Below are 23,849 nucleotides of genomic sequence, written 5' to 3'. Positions count from 1 at the left end.
ATAGCTAGACTCTGAAGTTATCTGCGAAAAGCCAGGGAAGACCGCCATCTGGTGGCAATATAAATTGCTACTAAAATACGTTCACAAACTCCCCGTTGCTTTATCAAGCATTTGTTTACAACCTAATTTTTAAAGCAAGAGTGAAATGATAAATGATATTTTAAATCAAACACCACCTGAGCAGTCTTTTAATTAATTACCATATCGTTATTATTGTTTTGCAAGTTCCTTCCTGTTTCGTTTTGTTTTGTTTCGTTTTGTTTTGTTCTACCCTTTACCTTTTCTTTGATGTGGAAAAAAAGGCAGTGATAGATACTTTTTAATTCTATTTGGTCATTCAGTTTTTCCCTACTCATCATTTTCTAGTTTTCAGAAACTGGAATAAATCCTCTAATTACAATAAGGGCAATGTAATACACACTTCTGACTAGATTAGGAGATCATGACAAATATAGAGGAATGAATAAAATGGCAAGTAATAAAAGTAGAATCTAAACTGGCTTGCATTTGAGGATATTGTTTATACCTTATGTACTTGAGTTTAATTTATCAGCTTTGGCTTTTATAGTTTCTCTGTCAGCTGAGTTTCAACTTGTTAGATAATGATAGATTATGTACTTGTGTAGAGATTTTAATGTATTTAAAGTACTTATGGGGCTAGATTTTGATGTCATAAAGCCCATATCAATAAATACGTAACTCTTAAATATCTCTTATCATCAATTTTATACTCTGCTGAATTTCTCTCTTGTCAAAGTGATGCGGGAGTGAATTGAAGTATTTTCTGCAGAATTTCGAATTGCATGTATGCATGCGTGTTTATATGTGTGTATTTGTGTATCAACGACACTGCATATTCAATATTTTCTCAGTATAAATTAAAATCTTTCCACTGCATGTACAAATTATATATAATAAAATTAATTTTCTCTTAATCTGTTAGACATGTATTACGAAAAACATCAAAAGAGAAATGAAATGTATAAATTTTTAGTTATTGGGTGAGAATTTCAGATGTAGGTGGAAGAGACATCTGGACCCAAATATCCTTCTCTTAGCTCTTTATTCCCCATTGTTGCAGAAAAGATCCAAAATCAGACTGGTGAGAAACCAAGCAGCACACGGAGAGTAGGAGAACTCAGGTTTTTTAGTTGGCGGTCTCAGAGGAGCTAGCGCTCTGAAGATCTGGGCCCTGAGCTCAGTTGCAACATTCCTTTTTTGACACAGGCTGATTGGCTAATCTGTCCTCCGACCATTACAACCATTACAAAGCAAAGGGAGTTACTATGGTTGCAGATAGTTACATTGCATTACAAAGGGTAGGAGTTGCTATGGGTTACTGGCAGCTACAAAATGTTACAAAGCATTAGTTGCTAGGGGGTACAAACAGTTACATTTGTTCCTTAGATAGAACAAACAAAAGGGAAGGTGAGTCTTTTCAATTTCAAGTACGACCCATGCAGCAAGCATATTTACAGAAGTAGAACAGAGAGCTGATTAGCCTTTTGAATGAAAATTTCTCTTCACTATAATTAACCAAGAGCAAACGTCATGCTGAGTGGTGAGCTTGGCCACACTGGAGGATTAGGTCTATGTGACTGTCTACCAAAAAATCCTTCTAGGAAGGTCCAGGTCTAAATGACTGGATTTACTAATGATTAACCAAGAATATATGTAGCTTGATGAATGCTTAGAGGATTAGTGCCCCCAAATTTTCAAGAACACATACTAGCTGGGAGGGTCATTGGTCATTGTTAAATAAATAAATAAATCTCCATAATCCACAACACAGAGTTGCCATGTGAGAAACAGCTTCATCACTCATTAATGCCTACACATCAGAGGAGCTGCCTAGACAGCTGTCATTTAGAGCTTTCCGAAGCTCTCAGTAGGCAAGGCAGATTTTTCCTGGTCTACAGCACAAGGCCTCTTGAACGTAGTGTCATCTGATTCAGAAGTGTCTGGTTTGTTCTTTGAGGTGCCTCTCATGATCCTCAATGTTGACTTTGATCACCAGGTAGCCTGCATTTATTTATGCACTTCGCCTTGTTGTTAGATTGCAACCTTACATCCTAATGCCTCCCCCTCTCCCTGCAACATTGTTCAAACTGCAGCTTCTTGTGTAGCTTTGGGGAGAAGTAGAGTCAAGTCTCTGAAATTCTTCCCTTCTGAGACCCTAAGAGAACTAGCTATGTCATCTTAGTGGAGTAGTAACCACCAACCTCAACTTTAGGCAGATGATTTAGAAAACTATAACCTATTTTTTGAAATTCAGTATATTTTTTTCATATATTCTCACATTGTATGTAAGTCTGTTATTGTCTTGCTCAAGTCAGGCCAAACTATTTGGAAACGTTTTATTCTGGAAAATTTTAAGTACATGCCAAAATAGAGAGAATAGCATAATGAACCTCTCCAGGTACCCATCACCAAGCTTCATCAACTATCAACTCAAGAATAATTTTGTTTCATCTATATCCTTCACTCTTCAGCCGCACTGGATATTTTAGGAAGAAAAAAAAAAAAAGCAGGTATCATTTCATTAATGTCCTCAGCAAATACTTCGGTGGATATCTCTAAGTGGTAGAGATTCTTAAAAGAAATAATATAGTTGTCACACCTGAAATCATAAACAATAATTCCTTAAACTATCAACTATCAAATTAGAATTCAAATTTGTCTGTTTGTCTCATAAATGTTTTCTTACGGTGTGAATCAGGATCTAAATAAGGTGTATACACTGCAATTGAAGGATATGTTTTAAAGTCTTTTTTAATCTATAGATTTTTTCCATTTTTTCTCAATTGTTGGAGAAACTGGATTAGTTTACAGAGTTTCCTGCAGTGTAAATTTTTCTGATCGTATCCCTGCGATTGCCAGCGAGCAGGAGTGAAAATGGGGGCTATTAATATTCTATTTCCAGATCTAGTTACATTTCCAGATCTAGTATTGTCATTGAGCTGTTCTTATTTTGGGGGTCTTTTCCTAAAAGCATTACATATTTCAGTAAATAAATTTATTAGAATATTGTACTTCTAAGCAAAACAAAACGGACTGATTTTTTAAGTAGAACTGACAGTTTTCACACTTCTAAGATTGCTCCATCAGCTATTTTAGGTGGGGTAAAAAAAGATGATGAACTAATCATACTCTTAAAGATGTCAGCCAAAAATTTGAAATTGTGAAGGTTGAAATAAAGATTTACAAACACTCTAAGTGACAATGACCTTCATCATATTTTATGTTATACGATATTAGCAAGTGAGAAAATGAAGCTATGGTAATTAACAATATATTTTAACACTATATATTTTAAAACCTCATATTCTTGTGAATATAAAGAATATGAAAACAATTGTCTATAGTTTTTTAATGTTGTTTATAATTGTTATACACAATCCAGTACTTCATTACATTTAAAATTCACTACAGTTAACATTAACTCTTTTGAGTTTTTTTAACAGTGATAAAGAAAACCCTACATTTTATTGAATACGCTGGTTCTTCCTAAAAATTGCTAAAATAATCCAAAGAAGTAATACAGTGACAAACTAAAACCATTTTTTTCCTGAGAATACTTTTGGAAGATGTTTAGATAAACTGAAGATTTCATTTTGCTAATATATGTAACAGGCATAGAATAGTGGCTGACGCTTAGTAAGCACAAAATAAATGTTAGTTATCGTTATTATTTGCATAAACAAATGACTCAGTGAAGGAGATTTTCTAAATAGTTACATGAGAGCTCAGATTTTTCCTGACATGAATGCTTAACATATTCACTAGATAGTGTTTCAATAATGAAATCCACGAAGAAAAAATTTAGATGCATTGAAGAAGCCATTATTCTATTTTTAATGACTTCTTTAGTGAAAGCATTGCTTTATGGATAAACTGAATAAGTACAACTACTTATAGAGCAGCTGCATTGTCTAGAATTTTTAAAAGTGTTCCTCAAGGAAGCTTAGAGAGATGAAGCTACATATGAAATACATTCCCAAAATGTTATTATAGGCAAGTTACTTCACCAAAGAAATTGTAGTCAGAAGTTTACAAAGTTCTTCGGAATATTTTGAATATGGTTCATTTATAGAAACAAAAGTATAAAATATAACAGAATCCTCATGACACTTTGTGAGATAGGAAATGACTGTGATGCTCTTTTATATAAAGATTTGCTGATTATCTTATGACAAATAAGTTTTTCCAAAATTAAACATGCATTAATATTAAGATTTCTATTATAAAAAGGTGTTTGGATTTGTCTACCTCATCTATGATAAGTGCCTGTCAGTAGTCTGCTACCTGGAGGAACACAGACATACACACTTGATCTGGCTCTCCAATTAAAAGGAAAAAAATAACTATAATAAAAGAATCATCCTATATAGAATATTTTGAAAATGAATTTTTTTAAAATAGTGATAACCTTATGTGCTTTTTTTTGCTGACAACAATGCAATGTAAATAGTGTTACCTATAAAACCTCTTATCTTGAAAACTTTAAAAACTAAGAAACAAAATTTCTAACCATTTATAAAATCTTCCAAAGAATTTCAGTGGCCTTTAAGCTCAATAGTTAAAATATTAATTAATTAACTGCTAATTCAAATCTGTTTAATTAAAAAAAAACAATTCGATATCAGAGAAGATAGGAATTTCCTAGCCAATTTCAACATCTTTGTAAAGTTAGTAGACGTTGCTGAAAAATATGTATCATGACTTAGAACAATTAATGTACTTTATTCATTTGGATCCATGTATATTTATGAAGCATGTTTTAGTGGTTAAATACATTAAAACTCAATATATAAGTCAACTGAATTATGAAGCAAATAATTGAATTGCAGTATCACAGTGTTAAATCAAAATTTAAAAAATAATGAAAACTTCAATCATTTTTCTCAATATAATTAATAACTAAAATAAAATTTTGTTTAAAATATTTTTTATTTTTATTTATTATATTAATGGTTCTACTCTGAGTTTGTTTTATAATGCACATATCTTAATAGAGTAAATGCACATAACTACATATATGTTAACAAAGTACATATATATGCAATTTAATGTATATGTACATGTATCACATTTATGGTTCATGCTTAAAATTTTGATCATTAAGAAGACACAGTCAAAATTATTTAGATGTTTTGGATTTAGAGGTTGGTAGGAAAGAGAAAAGACAGCAAAGGAGATGAGTGAGTGACAATTCAAGCGGCAGAAGAAAGACGAGAGCACAGTGTGACTGGAGGCTGAGAAGACGATTTTTTTAAAAAACGATGAGGTGGATAGCAGAGTTATGTGCAGTAGAAATCTCAGGAACTACAAGATCTGAGAAAAAGCCATGGGATTTATGACTGCTGATTAAAAAGTTATTGGTGAAAATATTTTTAGTCAAGTAGTAGAAATAGAAACCAGATAACATGCAGTAAAAACCTAGATAATAAGTGAGTGGGAGGAAAGGAGCAGGAAGAACAGATTACTTTTACTAAAGTTTGACAGAAAATAAATGAGAGAATAAACTAGAGTGGGCAGTACATCAACGGCAAAGTGTCACAGTCAAGAGGGGAGGCATCTACTTTAGAAAGAGGAAGGGGCATTTTGTAAAAAGAGAGATCAAGTGAACTTTTAAGAAAAGACAAATGAAGTTGTGGAAATTGATTTCGTGTGGCCACGATCTCAATAAATTAAGTGAATAAATAACTTTCTAAGATTGAGGAATGTCAAGTTACAATTGTGAGCTCAATAAAAGGGGGAAAGATGTGCAATATCCTCTACGGACCCCTCACAAGGAACTGAAGAAGATATCGTTTGATAAGTGAGCAAAATTGAAGACCAAGATGTCATCAGGCAACATGAATTTTTATCAGAGCAAAATAGGAAAATTACAAAACTGTTTCTTTTATTACTATTATTTGTTTGTTTGTTTGTTTATTACCAGCAGCGAGTTAGCTACTTCTGTTGAAAGAAGAGAAAATGGATTTTCAGGACTGGCAAAGAGAGCAGGATGGAAAGTGAGGATCTTATAACCACAGTGAGAAAACTGTTACTAAGCTGGTTCTAAGAACCCTGTGGGTAGGAAAACAAACGAGGCAAAAAAGAGGATGATAGGTGGAAATGAATTGAAGACTGAGAGGGAAGAACAGTGTTAAGTGTAAAGACAGAGGAAAGCCTTAGAGTCCCAGATCTCGATGATAGATAAATTCTGAGGGACAATGACGTCCAAGTTCTGATTGCACTTACATGAGGTTAAAAAAGAGAAGAGAAAAATATTTGACTAAATGATTATGAGCAATATTCTCTTTGCAGGGGTGGATCCTAGATGACCGAAGGGTCATGCCTGGATTCTATAGACATTTAGAGAAAGTGTTGGATGATGGTGCTTTATAAAGAGATGGGGACTAAGCTGTGTGTGCAGGAAGCGTAAGAAGGGCAGCCTGCATGGGAAAGGGTTTCAAAGAAATGTTGCCGGGGTTGAGTTGAGGTGAGGAGGTGGGACTGCATTCTATGTAGGGCACTTTGTTCACTATAGCATGAGCTTTTTATACTGTAGCAACACTTTGCTGGTAAGAATGCCATGTAACAATTCATATAATGTGAATGCTCAAAGAAATAGTCAAATGAATCATATTCATTAAAATGATATCTAGCTCAAATGATGATACAGTAATGTTTTAATCAGGTTGCCAGGATGGACATCTTTCAAAGACTTATGTGAAAGGCTGTGTTTTAATAACCAGAAGGTAAAATGATTTCAAATGTAATTTTTAAAGAATAAATTTAGAATATTTTTCCTAGATATAAAACTATTGTATGGTACACTGCAGTTCTCATCTGCCATCTGCAGCAAGAGTTGCTCTGCTGGACACTTTTCAAATGCTATTCATATGTCCACTGATTCAAAACTAATTTCACCAAAAACTAATCTAAACAGAAAATGTGTCGTATAGTTTATTCTGCTGTGGTTTCTGTTTCTATAATTTAAACTAAGATTAATTTTCCTACCTCACAGAGTCTAAGAGTTAGAATTTTCTGATGAAAATAGGAACTATGAAAGTTATAACGATAATCATGTGAATTAATAATTTTCAAATTTGCAGGAGGGAAAAATGAAGATAAAAATGTATTTATACACAAAGAGCTATTTCAGTGTCCACAATATTAACACTGTAAGTAAGCCAGCCTTGGTATTTTGAAGGGGATGCACTTGTAATGACTTTTAAATAGTGAACCCTTTGCATGCTTGTCCATTATCTAGAGTGACAGGACTAACATCTTTGAGGGCATCCAGGCTTCTCGTTTATCTTCTTAAGAATAACAATTATACAGAACAGCTGTCTATTCTGACTGTATTTTAAAATAAAAATATGTTGATTAAGCATTGCCTCAGGTGTCTTATTTCATCTTTGGCTAAATTCATAGAAGATTAGAGTAGCAAGAAGCAGATTGAATTGAGTTTGACAAAAGAGTATGAAGAGCTTCTTCACCCTGACTACTCTGGAACAAAATTCTTAAATGTGTTTTGATCAAACAAAGTGTGTGATTATATCAAGTTCTTCCCACATCCAGGAGCTAGAATTTGTTTTTTTCCCAAGAGAGTGGTCAAATCAACATCATCAAATCAGGATGGTGAGACTTCTAGATGTTGAATTTTTTAGTTCTCAGTTTTCAGCAGGAAAAAGAGAGGAAGATGGCAACTAAAATATATGAATACTGTTCATCTCTTCCTTTAATACATACTAGGTTCTTAAAACATACCTTTGAAAGTATAAGTTTAAATTCCGCTCAATAGTAAATGAAGGATGTTTTCCCAAAGAACATGGTGAGATCTTTGATATAATGCATGTTAAGATCTCTAATCATAGTTCCATCAGGGACAGCTTTCTTGGGTCTGGTCCCAGCAAGTCCAGCAGACAGAGGTCTTTAAATGGTTGAGATGGGAGGCTCTCATCTCTTACCAGGGCAACTTAGGGAGCAAATACAGGCATCTTTCTTTTCCATAGGCCAATTGCCTCTTCTCCAACCCAAGGGAATTGAATAGACAGATAGAAAACTCCTACTCTTTTAAATATCTGAACTTCTTGTCACACTTAGAGCAAGCAGGAGAGAAAGAGATTGTCCTGTCAACCACAGTTGGGCCCAATAGTGTCTAAGTGTAAAACCACATGCATGTACCTGTGACTGCTGCTGAGGCCACCAATCAGCTGCTAGCTCAGAGCCCAGCTATCATGGTCCTAATTGAAAAAGAAAGTATGCATAATTGAGGAGAGAAGAGCACTGGCTGAGGAGTGTAATGCCAGCAAGGAGTCTCACTTGGAGGGGGCGGGGGGCCCATCCTGAAGTTCTAGGAAAAGTGAAAGAGGTTGGAATGGGCTTTTGATGGGCGGATGATACAAGGCCTGCCAATCACAAGCCTGGGCAAGCTGTCTGCAAACAACCGAAGGCTGAAAGGGTCAGGAGTTGTGTCAATGACAGCGTGTCTTTGGGATTGCGTGGAACAAGCTCAAAAGCATTTTCTTTTAATAAACAGTTTATGATTATAAATGCGTAATTGCATGAAACATCAGATAACTGAAAGAGGGGACTATTTATATGAATTATCAACTTTAGATTATTTTTCAGTTTACATTCTTGCTTGCTTAAATATTTTCTTCAGAAAAAAGTAAACATCTGCCTCCATTTAATTGAATATAATGCACAATGAGAAAATTATTACCTTTTTTAAACCACTCAATAGTCTTATAAATGAGTGATAGTGATTCAACCATATAACAAACAAAAGAGGAAACACACACATACATACACATATAGACATACACATTAGAAGAGAGATTACATGTTCCTCTGGAACAATAATTCGATGTATTATTGAATATTTATCTATATTTCTTATGATTAAATTTTGACCTTTATTTTTTAAGAATAGTTATTGTTTCTGTTGTTAAGTAGAATTTAATTCTGAAGAAGGGAGTTAGTTACTGAGAAATTTCTTCCCAAACCTCACTTAAAATTTCATACCAAGTATCACCTGAAAAAAGTAATTTTTCTGATGAGAAAAAGTACAGGCCGTGGACAGGAGGAGTTGTTTATGCAAGCAGAGAAGAAGGTAGCTTTTTTTAGTCTGTTAGGAGAGTGAGTGATTTTTTACAAATTATAAAGCAAAGTACATTATCTGGGATACTTCATGTTGTTTTAAATGTGAATATTTAGTCCTTGGGCCAAGACAAATCCTGTGTGGCTTTCTAAGGAAAAGCAAGCCATATGTCCCTTGAGAAAAAGGACACAAGTGAATATAATCATGAACCGAGAATCTCAATGAACTATTTGGAAAATAATGATGTTTACCAAACAGCATGGCTTTAGGTATGAGATGAAAGATGGATTTGAAAAAAATCTTTTAATTTTTTTTATGGACATCTGGTTAACTTTTTTTGGTAATGTTTATTTGTTCCTTTCTTTGTTCATGAGAAAAATATTCAGTACCTTGTAATTGAATCACTGCTTCCAGCAGGGACACTGAAACCAGTATGCAAACTACAAGCCAAGAATAACATGAGAAATAATTTAATAGTTGTTTTATACTAGTAGACAGGATCCTAATGACTCATTTCTAATGACAAGTTAAATGCAAATTACACAAAATAACAGGATTTATTTTTGAAGTACAGCTATAGAGTAGTCACAAAGGCCTACTGCATGCCAGTTCAAATTTATCTGTGTTCCTTTTTATTCTTTGCACACATTTTATTTTACTCATTTTCCTCTGGACCTGATCTTTAGGTTGAAGACTTGACATCATGTAAGCAGTGCCTGACAGAGAGTTTTATTTCTTCCATGACCATCAGGCCACAATCCTGTGCCTCAGGAATATGAGAGCCACTGTATATACACACTCAGTTCTCAGGATCTCACTTTCCCTAGCATAACTTTTCTTTGATTTATAATGCACATATATAGTAACCAATTTAAGAAATGTATAGAATACTATATAACTATAGTATTTTCAATAATTGTATGTTTATTTAAATAAGTTTTTTTAAAAAACAGAGTTTGCAACATGTGTGTGTGGTTTTAAATGGATGAAATAAGTTAAAAATGTGTGTGCTGTTCAACTATACAATAAGGATTACTGTTAGGAGTGACTGTATATCACTGAACATAAGAACATGTGACTATGTAGTGGCCATTGATAAGCTAACCAAAGAAAAAGTCATAAAAATTAAGACTATATTTTATTCATGCATTTATCCATTCATTTAATATGTAGTTATTTGATATCTACTATATTTAAAACACTGAGATAATGACTGAGAGCAGTGAATAGGAGAGACATAGTCCTTATTCTTGGTAGGTTTATATTTTAACCAGAGAGATAAACATTAAACACTAAACCAGGTATTATTTAACGTAATTCGTGAAAACTACTTTGCAGTAAAGTACAAGGTGCTAAAAGACTAGAAAACAAAGGTGCTAGCTAAAGTATATGGTGAGAGAAAAATTCTTGAGACTCAAGATTTAGTAAAATTAAGGTGAAAGAGTTTGTGGTAATATTCCAGGCTAATAGAATAGCTAAGCGTTAAGACAGGAAGGAAGGACAGTGGGACTGTAGAATTAAAGGACATTACAGTTGGAGTTCAGAGTACTTATCATGGCAAACAAGCTTCTGCCTCATCATCTAATTTTATAAATCTGGCCCCACCTCTGTGTCATAAACATATAGATGGTAAATTAAGTCATGTAATTTTTGGAATTATCTAGGGATGGTAAAAATAAAACTGGATCAATAACAAAACCTGGAGAAACTCTTAACAATCAATATTTAGGTAGAGAAGTTTAAACCAACAGCAAAGGAGACTAAGAATGAGTGGACCGAGTGGGAGGAAAAATGCTAGAAGCCAGAAAAGAAAGTGACTAGACCTGTCAAATGCTGCTGAGGGGATAAACAAGATAGAGTCTGACAGATTACTAGCCAGATTGAAGTTTTAGAATTAGGATGGACGCTATGTAAATTAGAAAGGGAAAAGAGCCTAGGGGGCTGGTGAATGTAGAGAAAGTTGAGAGATCAGTGGATCTCAGGTCCCAGTGAGATCTAAGAGTAGTCCCAATAGAAGGGGGTGGCGGGGGCGGGGGGGAAGGGGGGAACAGTCTTGAAGATAAAAGTGTTGCCTAGAGTGAAGACAATAACTTGAGAACAAAAAATCAGATGAGAGGGAAAGACACTTAGTAACTTTAGGAGTGGAAAAGATTCTGGTTATAACAGGTTTCAGGTGTGACTCTGGGAGTGAAAGGCTAAGGTGGAGAAATAAAAAGTTCTTTTGTAATAGGGAGATCCGTCCAGTCAAGATATTAAGTGGGATGTTTATGTAGATGTGAACATCATCCAGGATCATGGGGCAAGAAGGGAAAACAATAATCCAGTCTTTTTATGCAGGATGGATCGATAGATGATATCAACAAGAAGGGCGATTGTGCATAGCTAGTTGACAAGAATGTCAGAGCAGGGATTTTTTGCAAGGAGGTATCGATGCAATAGCACTATGGGAAAATGTATCATTAATCAAAGGGTATCTAGATTGAGGAGGAATAGCAGCTATCCTCATTTGCAGAGATGCTCTCCTCAGTAGAGAATGAAGGTTTGGTCAAGGTAAGAAGGCAGAGACAGTGTTCTGAAAGGAAGTTGAGTATACAGTGCAATTCGTAAACTATGGAGCAAAGTTCTGAAGGCACAGTGGAAGAATTTGGGAGATAGGAAAGAAGAGAGAGGGTTAAGGGGAGGGAGAGAGAGAGAGAGAGAGAGAGAGAGAGAGAGAGGGCAGGGAGAAGTGTAGCTTAAGGAGTGCAATTGCAATTGGGCAGTGAAGAACAGAGCATGTGAGAATTTTATTGTAGCAGATAATCAGTACCTGGCCATGGTTTGGAGACTCAGGGAAATGGAGGGAAGGCTGACTAAATAAACAAAGTCAAAAGATTGTGGCAGTTTCAGTAGCTTAAGACACATCTCCCTCTCTTTATATTAAAATCAGGAAATAGGAGCCTATATGTAATAAAGTAAAGAAGAGATTGGAAAATCTGACAGGGCTTGACTAGAGGAGAATCCAGTGTGGGAACAGTCTCCAGTAAAGTGGGTTTCTTAATTATTGAAATGCTAATATGATTATAAAATGTACAATCTATGCTAATATGATTATAAAATGTACAATCTACCAGAGATTTGTACCAAGAAACACTGGGCCTTTGTAATGCTTGACTCATTCTGTTCAAGCGGTCATTTTCTCTCCTTAGTCTTTCATATTGAAAATTTCAGATTTAAAAGTTTTATTTAATTCAGCATTTTTCCTTTGAAGTCTAGGATGTAAAAAATAACATATAATATACACGAAGTTCTTAATTTTCTCCTAATGTCTTAATATTATCAATTAAATTCAGTATGGAAAAGTAAGAAGCTATATTCTTTCTTTAATCTAGATTATTGCTCAGTGCTGAGAAACTATAATTTAATATTCATCTAATAACTTGAAATAATAATATATTTTCCAAATATATTCAAAATATAAAATTACTTAGATACTGGTTGAATCTGTTTGTGGATTGTGGATGAGTCAAGTGTAAATATGTGTAGTGGTTTATTCCTCGTTAATATCAACATTCAAACTCTCATCTGAGTTGTCCCTGGAGGTGTCACCAGAATCCCATTCTTTGTCATTACGATGATGTTCCACATCCTATCTTAATTCTCTGCTTAAATAATTTTAAAAATTGTGTTTAAACAATTTGGAGTCTGAAACTATATCATATTTATATTTGTATTCTCACACTATAACCAGTATCTGAGATAATAAAGATAAATGGTTGTTGAGTGTACCCATTGTCTATTGCCACTCAGTGCTACATACTCACCAGAAAAGTTTAATGGCATAAATCCGAAAACACATTTATTTAGTTCATGAGGCTGTGGGCTTCAGTTGACCTGAGGTAGTTTAAGCTGATCTAGGCTGAGTTTGCCCAAATGTCTGAGGCTATTCTAGCTGTTGGTTGTCTCAGCTCAGATGACTGGGTAACATGAATCTGCTCTCTGTCCTGTTCAACATGCAGCAGGCCAGTCTAGGCATGTGCTCATGGCATAGTGGAAAGACAAGAATGAGCAAAAACCATTATGCAAGCATCTTTCAAGTCTCTGTGTTGCGCATGCCAATATCCTCCTGTTGGTCCAGAAGAAGCCACATAGAAGTCAAAAGTCACAGTAAGAGGGCATTGTCAAATTACATGGAAAAGAAATAGATATAGAAAGGAATAAAGAATTAGGGGCATCAGGGCAACCAGTCCACCACATTGAATGAATACATGAACCAATGGATCAGAGACTGATATAAAGAACACTGGACTAAGAGTCAGGAGACATATCCCCAAGGCTCGCACCCTTTATTTTGTTAATTTGGATGGATCATTTAATTATGCTGGACCCTAATTTATCCTCATCGCTATTTTCCAAGCTTTAAAACCTTTAATTCAAGCTTTTAATCATGGCTATTAATGAATTTAATACTATACACAATCGATAGGAGGCACATAAGAAAAGTCGTTTATTACCCTATCCTTTGGTGAGTCAAAATAGCTATGTGGATAGCCAAAACTCTATAAATCTTTGAATATTTTATCATTACATTCAAACCGAAAAACTTCTAGTCTGAATTTAAGTATAAAGCATAATCTGAAAGTTCAATTTCCTACTGAGGTCTTTAGTTTTCGCTTCTATGTGATGATTCTTTTGAAGCATACAAAATACCAGTACAACATCAAACACTATGATATTTTATATGTGAGATGAGTTTTAGGGTCCTCTGATGTTATGTCTTAATAATTCATTGTTAGGATGAATTATTATTCTTAAATTGACTAGTGGAGCTTTGTCAAATTTGCATAATACTGATAAAAAATGTGGGTTATTTTTTAGGCAGATGTTATAATTTGTTTTATATAAAGAATGCAAATAATACAGAAATGAAATCTGTTGTTTATTATACAATATGTAATTACATACTGTATAATGAAATGCTGAATTATTTAATTATGAGAATAAAACTGAGTGAAAATGTTCTAAATGAAAAATATTTTATAAGCTTCACAAGGAGAAAGTAATATACAATGGCCTTTGAACATAATTTTCTCTGCCTGAGATGACTTCTTATTCTAGTCACTTAGATTGCCTTGAAAATTTCACACCTAGATTATCAAAATATTATTGATGAAAATATAAATTGTAACTCACTTTAACATATAGAATGTTTCGTTTCAGATATAAGGAACAACTTGCCATGCCATGTGATAAATGTTTATCTTTGTAATATCTCTTGGAAGCATTTATTTTGGACTGATAATTTACTTGTGAAATCAATCACTCTGGCCTGTGCCATTTCAGAGCCTCCATGTAGACATATCCAAGAAACTTCACTCAACTCAAGCCGACCCAGAGTCAAAAGCACCAGTTGATTGTCAAAATGATTTGGCCGATCTGGAGAAAGAGAGAAGTACGAGTGGGGCGACTGCGGTATCAGGTACCGATGGAACCACAGGTTGGTTAAGCCACCATTGATACTGGTTTTAACTGCCTATGTGATAAATGCACAATATAAAGATTCTTACTCCTATTTTGTTTGGACTATATAACTCAGTCAAAGTGACTGCCTGACTTGCAAATCTCACTGGAATATAGTTTTAAGTGTAGCAATATATTAAACACTCACAATGATAGGTCTGTTCATTGTTTTCATTATTAGATTTTTCTCATTTATGGTTTTCATGGCTGAGGCAGTATTTTATTTTAAGATTGCTTGTATTATCATGACAATGACATTTTAATATTTTTTGCCAGAATTAACAAGAAGGATTAATGGCTTGAGAAATGGTTAACATAATTGAGATGTTTCAATTTAAAGAAGGGTCAGATAAGTAATCTAATGCAGACTTAAATTATGATAGCTTAATTTATAGAGAGGGTGAGCTGATATTTTTCATCTCTACTGAAAGCGAAACAGAAGCAAATGGACTTGTGGAGAAGTTGATAGCATTTGATTAAGCTACTAAGACTAACTTTCATATTGTGGAAATCTGGGATGAGTTAGCAAGGGAAATGAGAATTTTCTTTCTTGGCAATATTTTAGACACACCAAAGCAGCTCGATTTCTAGTACACTTTATCTTTGAAACTTTACATTTCAGTTTGTACGAAACTTGAAACTGTAATTATTCTTAAGCATATGGTTTGTTTCTTTCGCCTCCTTATCTGGTTTTATAGCTACATTCTTTTCTTCCAAGGGCATGTAAAAGTCAAAATACTAGATATAAAGTCTCTGAAGTGTTTCTGCTGAAACTCTGTACAATCTGTGTTCTTTCATGTAGTTAGCCTACCGGCTTCTGACACTCCTATAAAAATATCCTATAGAGCTTTTCCTATTACCTTTTCACTCACTCTCTCTGAGTGATAAAAATGAAATTCTGTAAAGGGCTTTGAAAACCATGCATATTGCAATTCCTCCAAATTTCAAATACTAACCAAGTTTGACTATAAAAGAAACAACTACTGCAGTAAAAATTGCTGCAGCGTGTTAAATCTCAGGCCATTAGTAATTTATTAGAAACTATTTTTTCCTTAAGATTATGGATCCTAAAAAGTACCAGGTAACACAATTCCTGAGATCGAAGTTTTTGTTTCAATCACAGGAAAACTTGTTATCGGCCCTAGCACATGGCAGTCCCACCTTTGTATCCTTTGAATAGTGCAGAGCATGTTATAGCCCAGGCCAGCACCTGCTTTGAACATACTGCCTGTCAGTGATGGTTTGAGGAAAAGGAGGTCCTGGAATTAAAGTAGAGGTTCCAGGCTGATCAAGACTTTTTAACTTTATTCAAGAGAGTAAAATGAAATCTTACTTAGGTTAAGGTAATTTCAGCATGCATTTATTTAGAAATTATGTATATGCTCATCTGAGCAATATTTTCATTTGTTTTCCCTTTTGTAATTACTACAAATTACAGAATCTGTCTTCATTATGAATTAGAGTTATATGGCAGTTACACATGTAGAAACACAAAAGTTAAGTAAAGCAGAAATATAGTTTCAAACTTCCTTTACCTCATTTAATGTAGTATATGTTTCCTTATTTTGAAAAAAAAAAAAAAAAAAAAGACTCATTGGATCTTTACTGAACATTTGCCAAACTTGGAATGAACTGGTCATCTCTGAATGTTCAGTCACCACCTTGGAGTTCAGGATGGGGAAATATAACCTTTTTTGAGCTTTCCCGTCTTTTTAATAATTAGACATAAGTCAGTCATTTACTAAATTATCTTTGGGTGAGAGTGGCAGTTTTAGAGTCTTTGTGGCATATTACAAACAAAAAGACAGGGGTACTGCTTCTCTAGTTTTGCTGGTTCTGGACACCCAGATGTTATTCTTTCAGTTAGATAAAGTGGAATTACACTAAAGGGAATTATTTATTTTGGAATTAAATGTAAACAACCAGAAGTTTCGCTGGGATCACTTAATGCACATCGTGTGATGAGAGTTTACTCTATTGCAGCCAGGAGTATAGTAAACTATACCTCAGGATCAGTGCCGTCAGCCCCAGCTCCTCTTCACTAAAGCACTGATGAAAATGCTTCACCGAATTTCATGGATTACCATCTTCTGTGGGTCCTTGATTCACTAAGGTTGCTTGGCAATGCCCATGTTTTATTTTAGAAACATCGTTATTAAGTCCGCAGGTTGTTTTGTTCAAATATTACTAAAAGAACATTTCTCTGAAAGTAAGATGATTAAATGGTTAACCTTTGGAGTCTGAACTCCAACTGCTGGGTTTAAATCTTGCCTCTCCCACTCTCTAGCTGTGTACCATGAGCAATTTGTTAACGTCTCTATGTCTTTATTTGTAAAATTGGGTTAATAAGAGAGCTACACCATGGGGTCTTTTGAAGACTACATTAGATAAAATAGGTTAAAGTTAGCATAATACATAATAAACTCCAATTGAATCATAGCTATTCTAATTAACTTCAGCATCTTTATGAGTTGATTGCTAAGGAAAAATTTGCTTCCTAAGAGGATGTTCTGCAGTGCCGGCTGTGACCACCTGACGTAGCTCTTGCAGTCTCTGAGTTTCTGCTTGTCCTTTTTTTCTTTTGAGAACTGTATCCTCTTGTGAATTTCATGGCCTCTATGAATTCTATGGAAATGGGAGATAATTAGAAATCTTATGGAGTTGAGTCACTGACTCCTCTGAGTCTCAGAAATAGTGTAATTGTGCAGAGACAAGAAAGCCCTGAGCCTCTTTAACGAACCCCTTCCCCAACTTGCCTCAGCAGCAGAAGCTCAGGAAGAGCACAGAGCTTCATTGTTTAATCAGGGTAAATTTGCGTGTGGGAAGTACACTAAGAAGCGCTCTCAGGAACAGCACATAAAGCAGAAGAACAAAAGCAGGTCTGGGCAGAGGGAAAAGTTAAATGATAGTGAAGTCACAATAAAGACCTCAGCTGATCCTACAGGGCAGTCTGGAGCTGGCCTGGCTCTTCGGAGTTGTCCTATATTGCAGTGGGGAGGCCAGGCCTTTATAGCCCCTACATCAGTTATTCATTGGATACAGATGCCCCTGAGAAAGGGGCATGGTTGTGGGCAAGGTGGCTTCTTTTAGCCAAGAGCAAAGTCATTTATCAGAGAATTATCATTTAGTTGTGAGGAGTATGGAATTGTTATGTAGGTCACTCATTAATTGCAGAACCCAGGTGCAATCCAGAACCATTGCTTCTGGTGATCTGACTGGGTAAACAGGAGGCTGTTTCCTTTTCCTTTGTTGTTGTTGTTGTTTTTTTTTCCTTACGTGTTTCTCTAGAAACTGTAATCATTGCTGGAAGGATAATCTTTTAAAATATGCCTGTTTGGTTTTGCCCTACATAAATGTTCGCTACTGAACAAATTTTATACTCTCCTAATCAACAGTCTCTAATGGAATTTCCTTTCTTTGGAAGCTTTGACTATGTTCTTCTAATTATTCCTACATCTTTAGACTAAACCCACGCTGTGACTCATCCTCTATAAATTAGGCTTGTCAAATAATGAGAAGAACCTTAAGCAAGAAAATAAAATTCAGATCCCCTAAGGTCTAGTCCCAGCTCTTCACAATCTAGATGTGCAGACTTTCACAAGTTATTTCATTTTTATACTTTCCTCACCAAAATAAGAAGTGTATCAGTTAATCTTTATGTCTTGTCAATTCTGAAAGTATGTGATTCTCTGGCCTATTCTGATATCATAGAGTGATGTAACTGTGGCTCATCTCTAAGTAAGACTCACATAGAAATGATTTCCCAAACCTAGGAACCTAGTTTTTGTGGTAAGTTAAACAGATTAGAGGAAACAAACTCCATGGAAAATCTTTTCACTGAAGTCAAGGTAAAAGCTAGAAATAAAGAATGGATCAGTTGGAAAATAAAGAAGTCTTTACATTGAGCTTTAAATTAATCTCAGTGTTAAACTTCAGATTTTACTTGTATGATAGGGAATAAGACATAAAGCAGTTCCTTATCAGGACTATTTTGTGAATTAGAAAAAGCAGGGGTTCTATTATTAAAGATCTTGACTGAATGACTGAATATATGCTATCAAGAGGTAGGTACTTTAGATATCGTAAAATATATTGTCTCTCAATTTTAATAAAGGAACACTTCAGCAATTCAGTCTTATTCTAAGCAGTGTGTAATTCTAAGCACAATATTTACTTTTACTCCGACGACCAGAAAACCTGTTATTTAAAATATTGGATAATTTCAAATTGATAATCCAAAACTCTGGTATATCTTTTATCCTTCTAATTAACGTCAGTTCAGATTTATCATAATATCAACAAAATAATCACACTAGTAGAATTTCCCTTTCATTTCCAGGGAACACTATCTCCATTTGGAACTGCTGACAGCCTGAAGTAAAATGTCATAAGATTGCTCTTCATTTTATAGCAACCTATATCCCTCTTCTCAGAATGTTTAAATGTTTAAGAATATGCTGAACGTAGAACCCGCAGTCATTTCATTCTTTCAACAATTCTGAAATATCGATTCCTGTTCAGCAGCTGTGTGAGTACTGACTCTTTTGCCCCTCTTCTTCTCTAGAGATTAATTTATTTCCTGCAGTGCTTGATCTTCACGGAAAATCCGACTCCTCAGCCTTCACTCATGGGAGTTCTCATCAGAAAAATGTTAATTATAAAAGCAAAATCATGTACCATTGAAAAGGAAAGACAGTTCTCTAGACAAAGCAATATTTTTTCTTTTCATTTTGTTTCTTTTCTTCTTTCCTTTCTTTCTCTTCTTTTCCCTTCTCTTCTCTTCTTTTCTTTTCTTTTTTCTCACATTATTCTCTTTTCACTTCATTCTCTCCTCACCTGTGGCTGGACAGGAACATTAACCACTGGAGAATCAGTCTGTGAGATGGTGGGGTATAGAGGAAAATGTGCAGGCTCTGCAACCAGAAATATCTGCCTCACATGGAATTGTGCAATGAGACTGGTACAGAGTAAAAAACTTATCATTACTATAGAACTAAATCGATAGCCCTTATTTAGCACTTACTGCATATTAATTGCTGTGGCATAATATTAACCATGTCACATGTTGGTTTACAAAGGAATCTACTAGATCGAAGAAATATATCCTTCAGCTCTTAGGATTTAGGAGGATTAGACTAAGACGGTTTATTGAGATAGCCTGTTTTAAGCCTTACTCTTCACTTTCTCTTCTCTTCATCACTTTCATATTTTCATAATGCTTGCTAAGGACTTATGAACTTACTATTTTTTCACCAGTAAGTTTTTTTCAGAAATCCCAAATCTCTTTGCTAAATATTTTTAGGTCTATCAGGACTTAAAACTGCATTTGAGTTTTTTTTTTTTAATTATTTTCTCTGAAATAAAAATTATCAATTTCTAATTGATTCAGTCTCAAAAAAAAACTTTGATGAATGAAATCTTGAGGCAAAGAAGGCAATCGTGTGAAAACAGAGATAAGGTTGAGAAATACTTACTAGATGAAGAAACAAAATCAGTTATTTTACATCCAGAATGACTACTATTTCAGTAACATGATTGTGATTAATAAGTCCACTTAAAGATTTAATAATAGCATGATTATTAACTTTTTCTTTATTTCCCCCACATTATTTTGAGTGTAAGACTAAAAAAAAAAAGTAATTGAAGCATTAGATAACAAATTTTAAAAAAGAAGAGATGTCATAGTTCAAACCCATAACAACTGAGACTGGACCCAGGGCTGCTATAAGCAGAGATTAGCTGAGCGCAAAATGTGCAAATTATGATAGGTCGTATTTTTTCATATGGCAAGATATATTTTTCTTAAGATAATTATTAGTATCTTCACTCTAGGTAGAACAAGGGACTGAATTTATACGATGACCTCTGTCTTTGACCTCCGTAGAGTCATATATAAATCATTTATTGATCCTTTTTCATGGTAAATGCATTTTTAAAGTAAGAAATGACAAAATATTATTTATGCCTAGATAATAAGCTTTTGAACCTCTCCCTGATTCTTTAATTTTTCTCATGAATAACTTTTAATCTTATCATTTAAAATTTTCTTTCTCCTTTCTTCCAAACTTTTTTCTTGACTGTGGAAATCTTTCTTTTATTCATTTTTCTAACCAATTCTGGTTCTTACTTCTTTCAAGAAATGTGTCTTTACTCTGACCCATGAACTAAGCAAAGCAAGAAGGAACAAATGACAATAACTTTTAAAATTTATTTCAATGTTTCTTTATGTTCTTGTGCATAAAAAGTCACTTAACGAGCATGTTAAAAATACACATTCTTGGGTTTTGCTCTCTAAAGCAGGGCTGGCAAACTCTGGCCATTGGTCAAATTTGTTTCATTGCCTGCTTTTGCATAGCACACATATAAGAATTTTCAATGGTTGGAAAGTTAGAAGAGAAATATTTTTGATGCATGAAAATTATATGTAATTAAAATGTCAATGTTTATATAAAGTTTTATTGGAACACAGCCACACTCATTCATTCACATATTGTCTATGGCTGCTTTCATGCTGTATCAACAGAGTTGAGTAGTTTTGACAGAGACCATATGAAATACCTAAAATATTTACTGTCTGGCCCTTTAGAGTAAAAGTTTGCTAACCTCTGCTCTAAGACTGATTCAGAAACTGTCAGGTAGGAACTAGGAAACTATTTCAACATGTTTCCTGGGTGATTATGATGCAGGGGGTCTCCACATCACATTTAAAAAAATAATGCAGTATAAGACTTGTGAGCAACCTTCCCTTCTTCTCACTTATCACACCTACTACATCAACAAGTCCTATCAACTTTATCTTCAAACATTATCTAGAATATGACCGTTTTTTACGATGTCACTGCTATCAAGCTATTCCAAGCCATTATTTCTCATCTGGATTCTTGCATCGGCTTCCTAATTAGTCTATTTGCTTCTGCCCTTATCTCCTACTGCCCATTCTCCATACAACAGCCAAAGTGCATATGTTAAAACCTTAGTCAGATTATGCAACTTCTTTCCTCAAAATCCTCCACTTTTCTTTCTACTTCTCCCCCTTTCTCACAAGTCTAGCTACATTGGCCTCCTAATTGTTCTTCAGAAACTCTAGGGGTGCTCCATCCTTAATGCTTACACAGGTCGTTTTCTCTAAGTGTGATAATCTTTCCTCAAAAATCTACATGACTTTCAGTTTTGTCTCCTTTAGGTCTTTCATTAGCCATTGCCTTTTTAGATCCCTTCTGTAACCACCTTATCTGAATTTATAATCTTAACTGGACTGCCTACCTCCCTTATGCTATCTATCATGCTATAATACACTTTGCTTCTTTATTTTGATTATGGGTCACCTTTCCTACATGAGGGAACCATGAGGGTCAGGATTTTTATTAGTCTGCTCTATCCTTAGATTCTAAAAAAGTTCATGACTCAGTGTAGGTTCTCGATAAATATTTGAGTAAAGAAATGAACCCTAGATTCCCATTCTGTGCTTGACAGATAATACAGGACATCTATCAAATATTTTCTGTATGCAAAAACAGATGCCAGGAGTATAAATATAAGACTCACTTCTGAAAAATGGTGCGATATCCACATAACCACTGTAGATAGGAGGAAAAATAAAGCACCTAGTTCAATCTCAAACAATAACTTCATTACAAAATGTGCTAAGGAAAGGAGAGGATGAGTACAGATATGAAAATGGTAACTGGATGAAAATAAAGTTGAAAATGTTCATAAGAGATTCCAGGAAACTACATTTCATAATCAAGCTGCCTCCTAAAGGTCAGTGTGCCTACTGCAGGTTTTATGGTTCACCATCAAGTTGTGCAATTTGAGGAGACTGACACCCATTCCCAAAGGAGAAGCAAGTAAGATGTGACTCACCTTGGTTCAAATGAACTCTTTAGGAAACATCAGCTTTACAAGAAAATATGAAGCAATTTTAGATATATTTGAACTTGATTCCTCTGAAATAAAAGGAAATGGAAATTTTCTTTTATTTTAATCCTCTTCTTTAAAAAAATTAGTCATCTAATTTTACATATATAAAACTTCATTTTGTGGATTAAACAGTAGGTTATTCTCACATAGACACAGATTTTGACTATTGCATTGACTACTAAAGGATACTTTTTAGAGAGAAAAACAAAACTACATTCTATATCTAATCCTCCATGGATGAAGTATTTGGCTTATCTCCAAAGAACTGACTGTACATGAATTCACACCCCTCAGTTAATTTGATCATTTAAGTAATTGTGAATATTCAAAGGTAATCAGTGAATATTCAATCCACTATTAAAAATGCCACCTCTATATTAAGTTAGTGACATTTTCAAAATGAATTGTTGATGAATGCCAAAAGGGCTGAGGGTTTTAAATCAATTTGAATTTTAAAACAAAATAATTGTTAGAAAACTTAGTTCCTGCACATGTTGAAATTTCCTGAAAATTAATGTAATAAAGAACACAGTTTCTATTCAATATAGAGTTTGCTCTGTCAACTTGAGCTGGCCACTAGAGCACAGGTGTTCTATTTAGAGCATTCTAACACTGGGTGGAAGATTGGGCTAGATCAGGCAGAGAGAGGCAACTTATAAGGTCCCCTCCAAAACAAAGATTGTTTAAATCCTATTATTTTATATTGAGATATCTAATTATTCTAATTCCCTCACCTCCCATTTTTTTCTGCTTAACTATGTACTATCTTAAATCAGTTTATTGACAAGGGAGAGTGAGACTAATAACTGTCAAGATGACAGATTGAACTTTCAAACTATGAGCTTATAATAGTTTTATGTGACTATGAGATGGTAATAGCAAGTAATATTTCTGTAGCACTTTACATTTTACAAAGCACTTGCAGTTCCATTATTTCATTTGATATTTCCTCAACTCTATGATTCAGTTATTACTAACAAAACTCATTCATTGATAAGCAAATGGAATTCAGAGATTCCTCAAGACACACAGCCAGTAAGTCATAGAATGAGGAATCAGATCTAGGGCTTCAGATTGTGTTTCTCTATACTACAGTATATCTATTTCACTTGCCTCGTCCCCCGTTTTCCCCCAAGAAAAGCAACACTGTGAGAGAGAAACACTGTTGTTGTCCCTTTTACAGGTAAATTCACAAAGATAGTAGGTGATAGAAGTGGAAATTAAATCTAGGCATACTGCCTAAAAGCCCCATGTTCTTTCATCTATAATGTATATATTATAGTGTGTAGTTTTATTGCTGTTTGTGATGTGAGGAAGACCAAAAAATCTAATA

The 23,849-nt window shown here is 34.4% G+C and overlaps 1 protein-coding gene across 1 annotated transcript in view; it reads left to right on the top strand.

The window, feature by feature from the left end:
* THEMIS (thymocyte selection associated) overlaps window positions 1–23,849 on the top strand; it is a 162,702-nt gene that overhangs the window by 135,298 nt on the left and 3,555 nt on the right. Inside the window, exon 5 of the mRNA XM_039881075.1 lies at window positions 14,420–14,573. Within this exon, the coding sequence (XP_039737009.1) occupies window positions 14,420–14,573 (154 nt within the window). The remainder of the gene's footprint in view (window positions 1–14,419; window positions 14,574–23,849) is intronic.

Source organism: Pteropus medius, unplaced genomic scaffold (genome assembly GCF_902729225.1).
Source record: "Pteropus medius unplaced genomic scaffold, Ma_sr-lr_union100, whole genome shotgun sequence".
In the NCBI taxonomy this organism is placed as follows: Eukaryota; Metazoa; Chordata; class Mammalia; order Chiroptera; family Pteropodidae; genus Pteropus; species Pteropus medius.
Note: the sequence above shows the minus strand (reverse complement) of the source record. Positions and strands in the feature narration are given on the sequence as shown.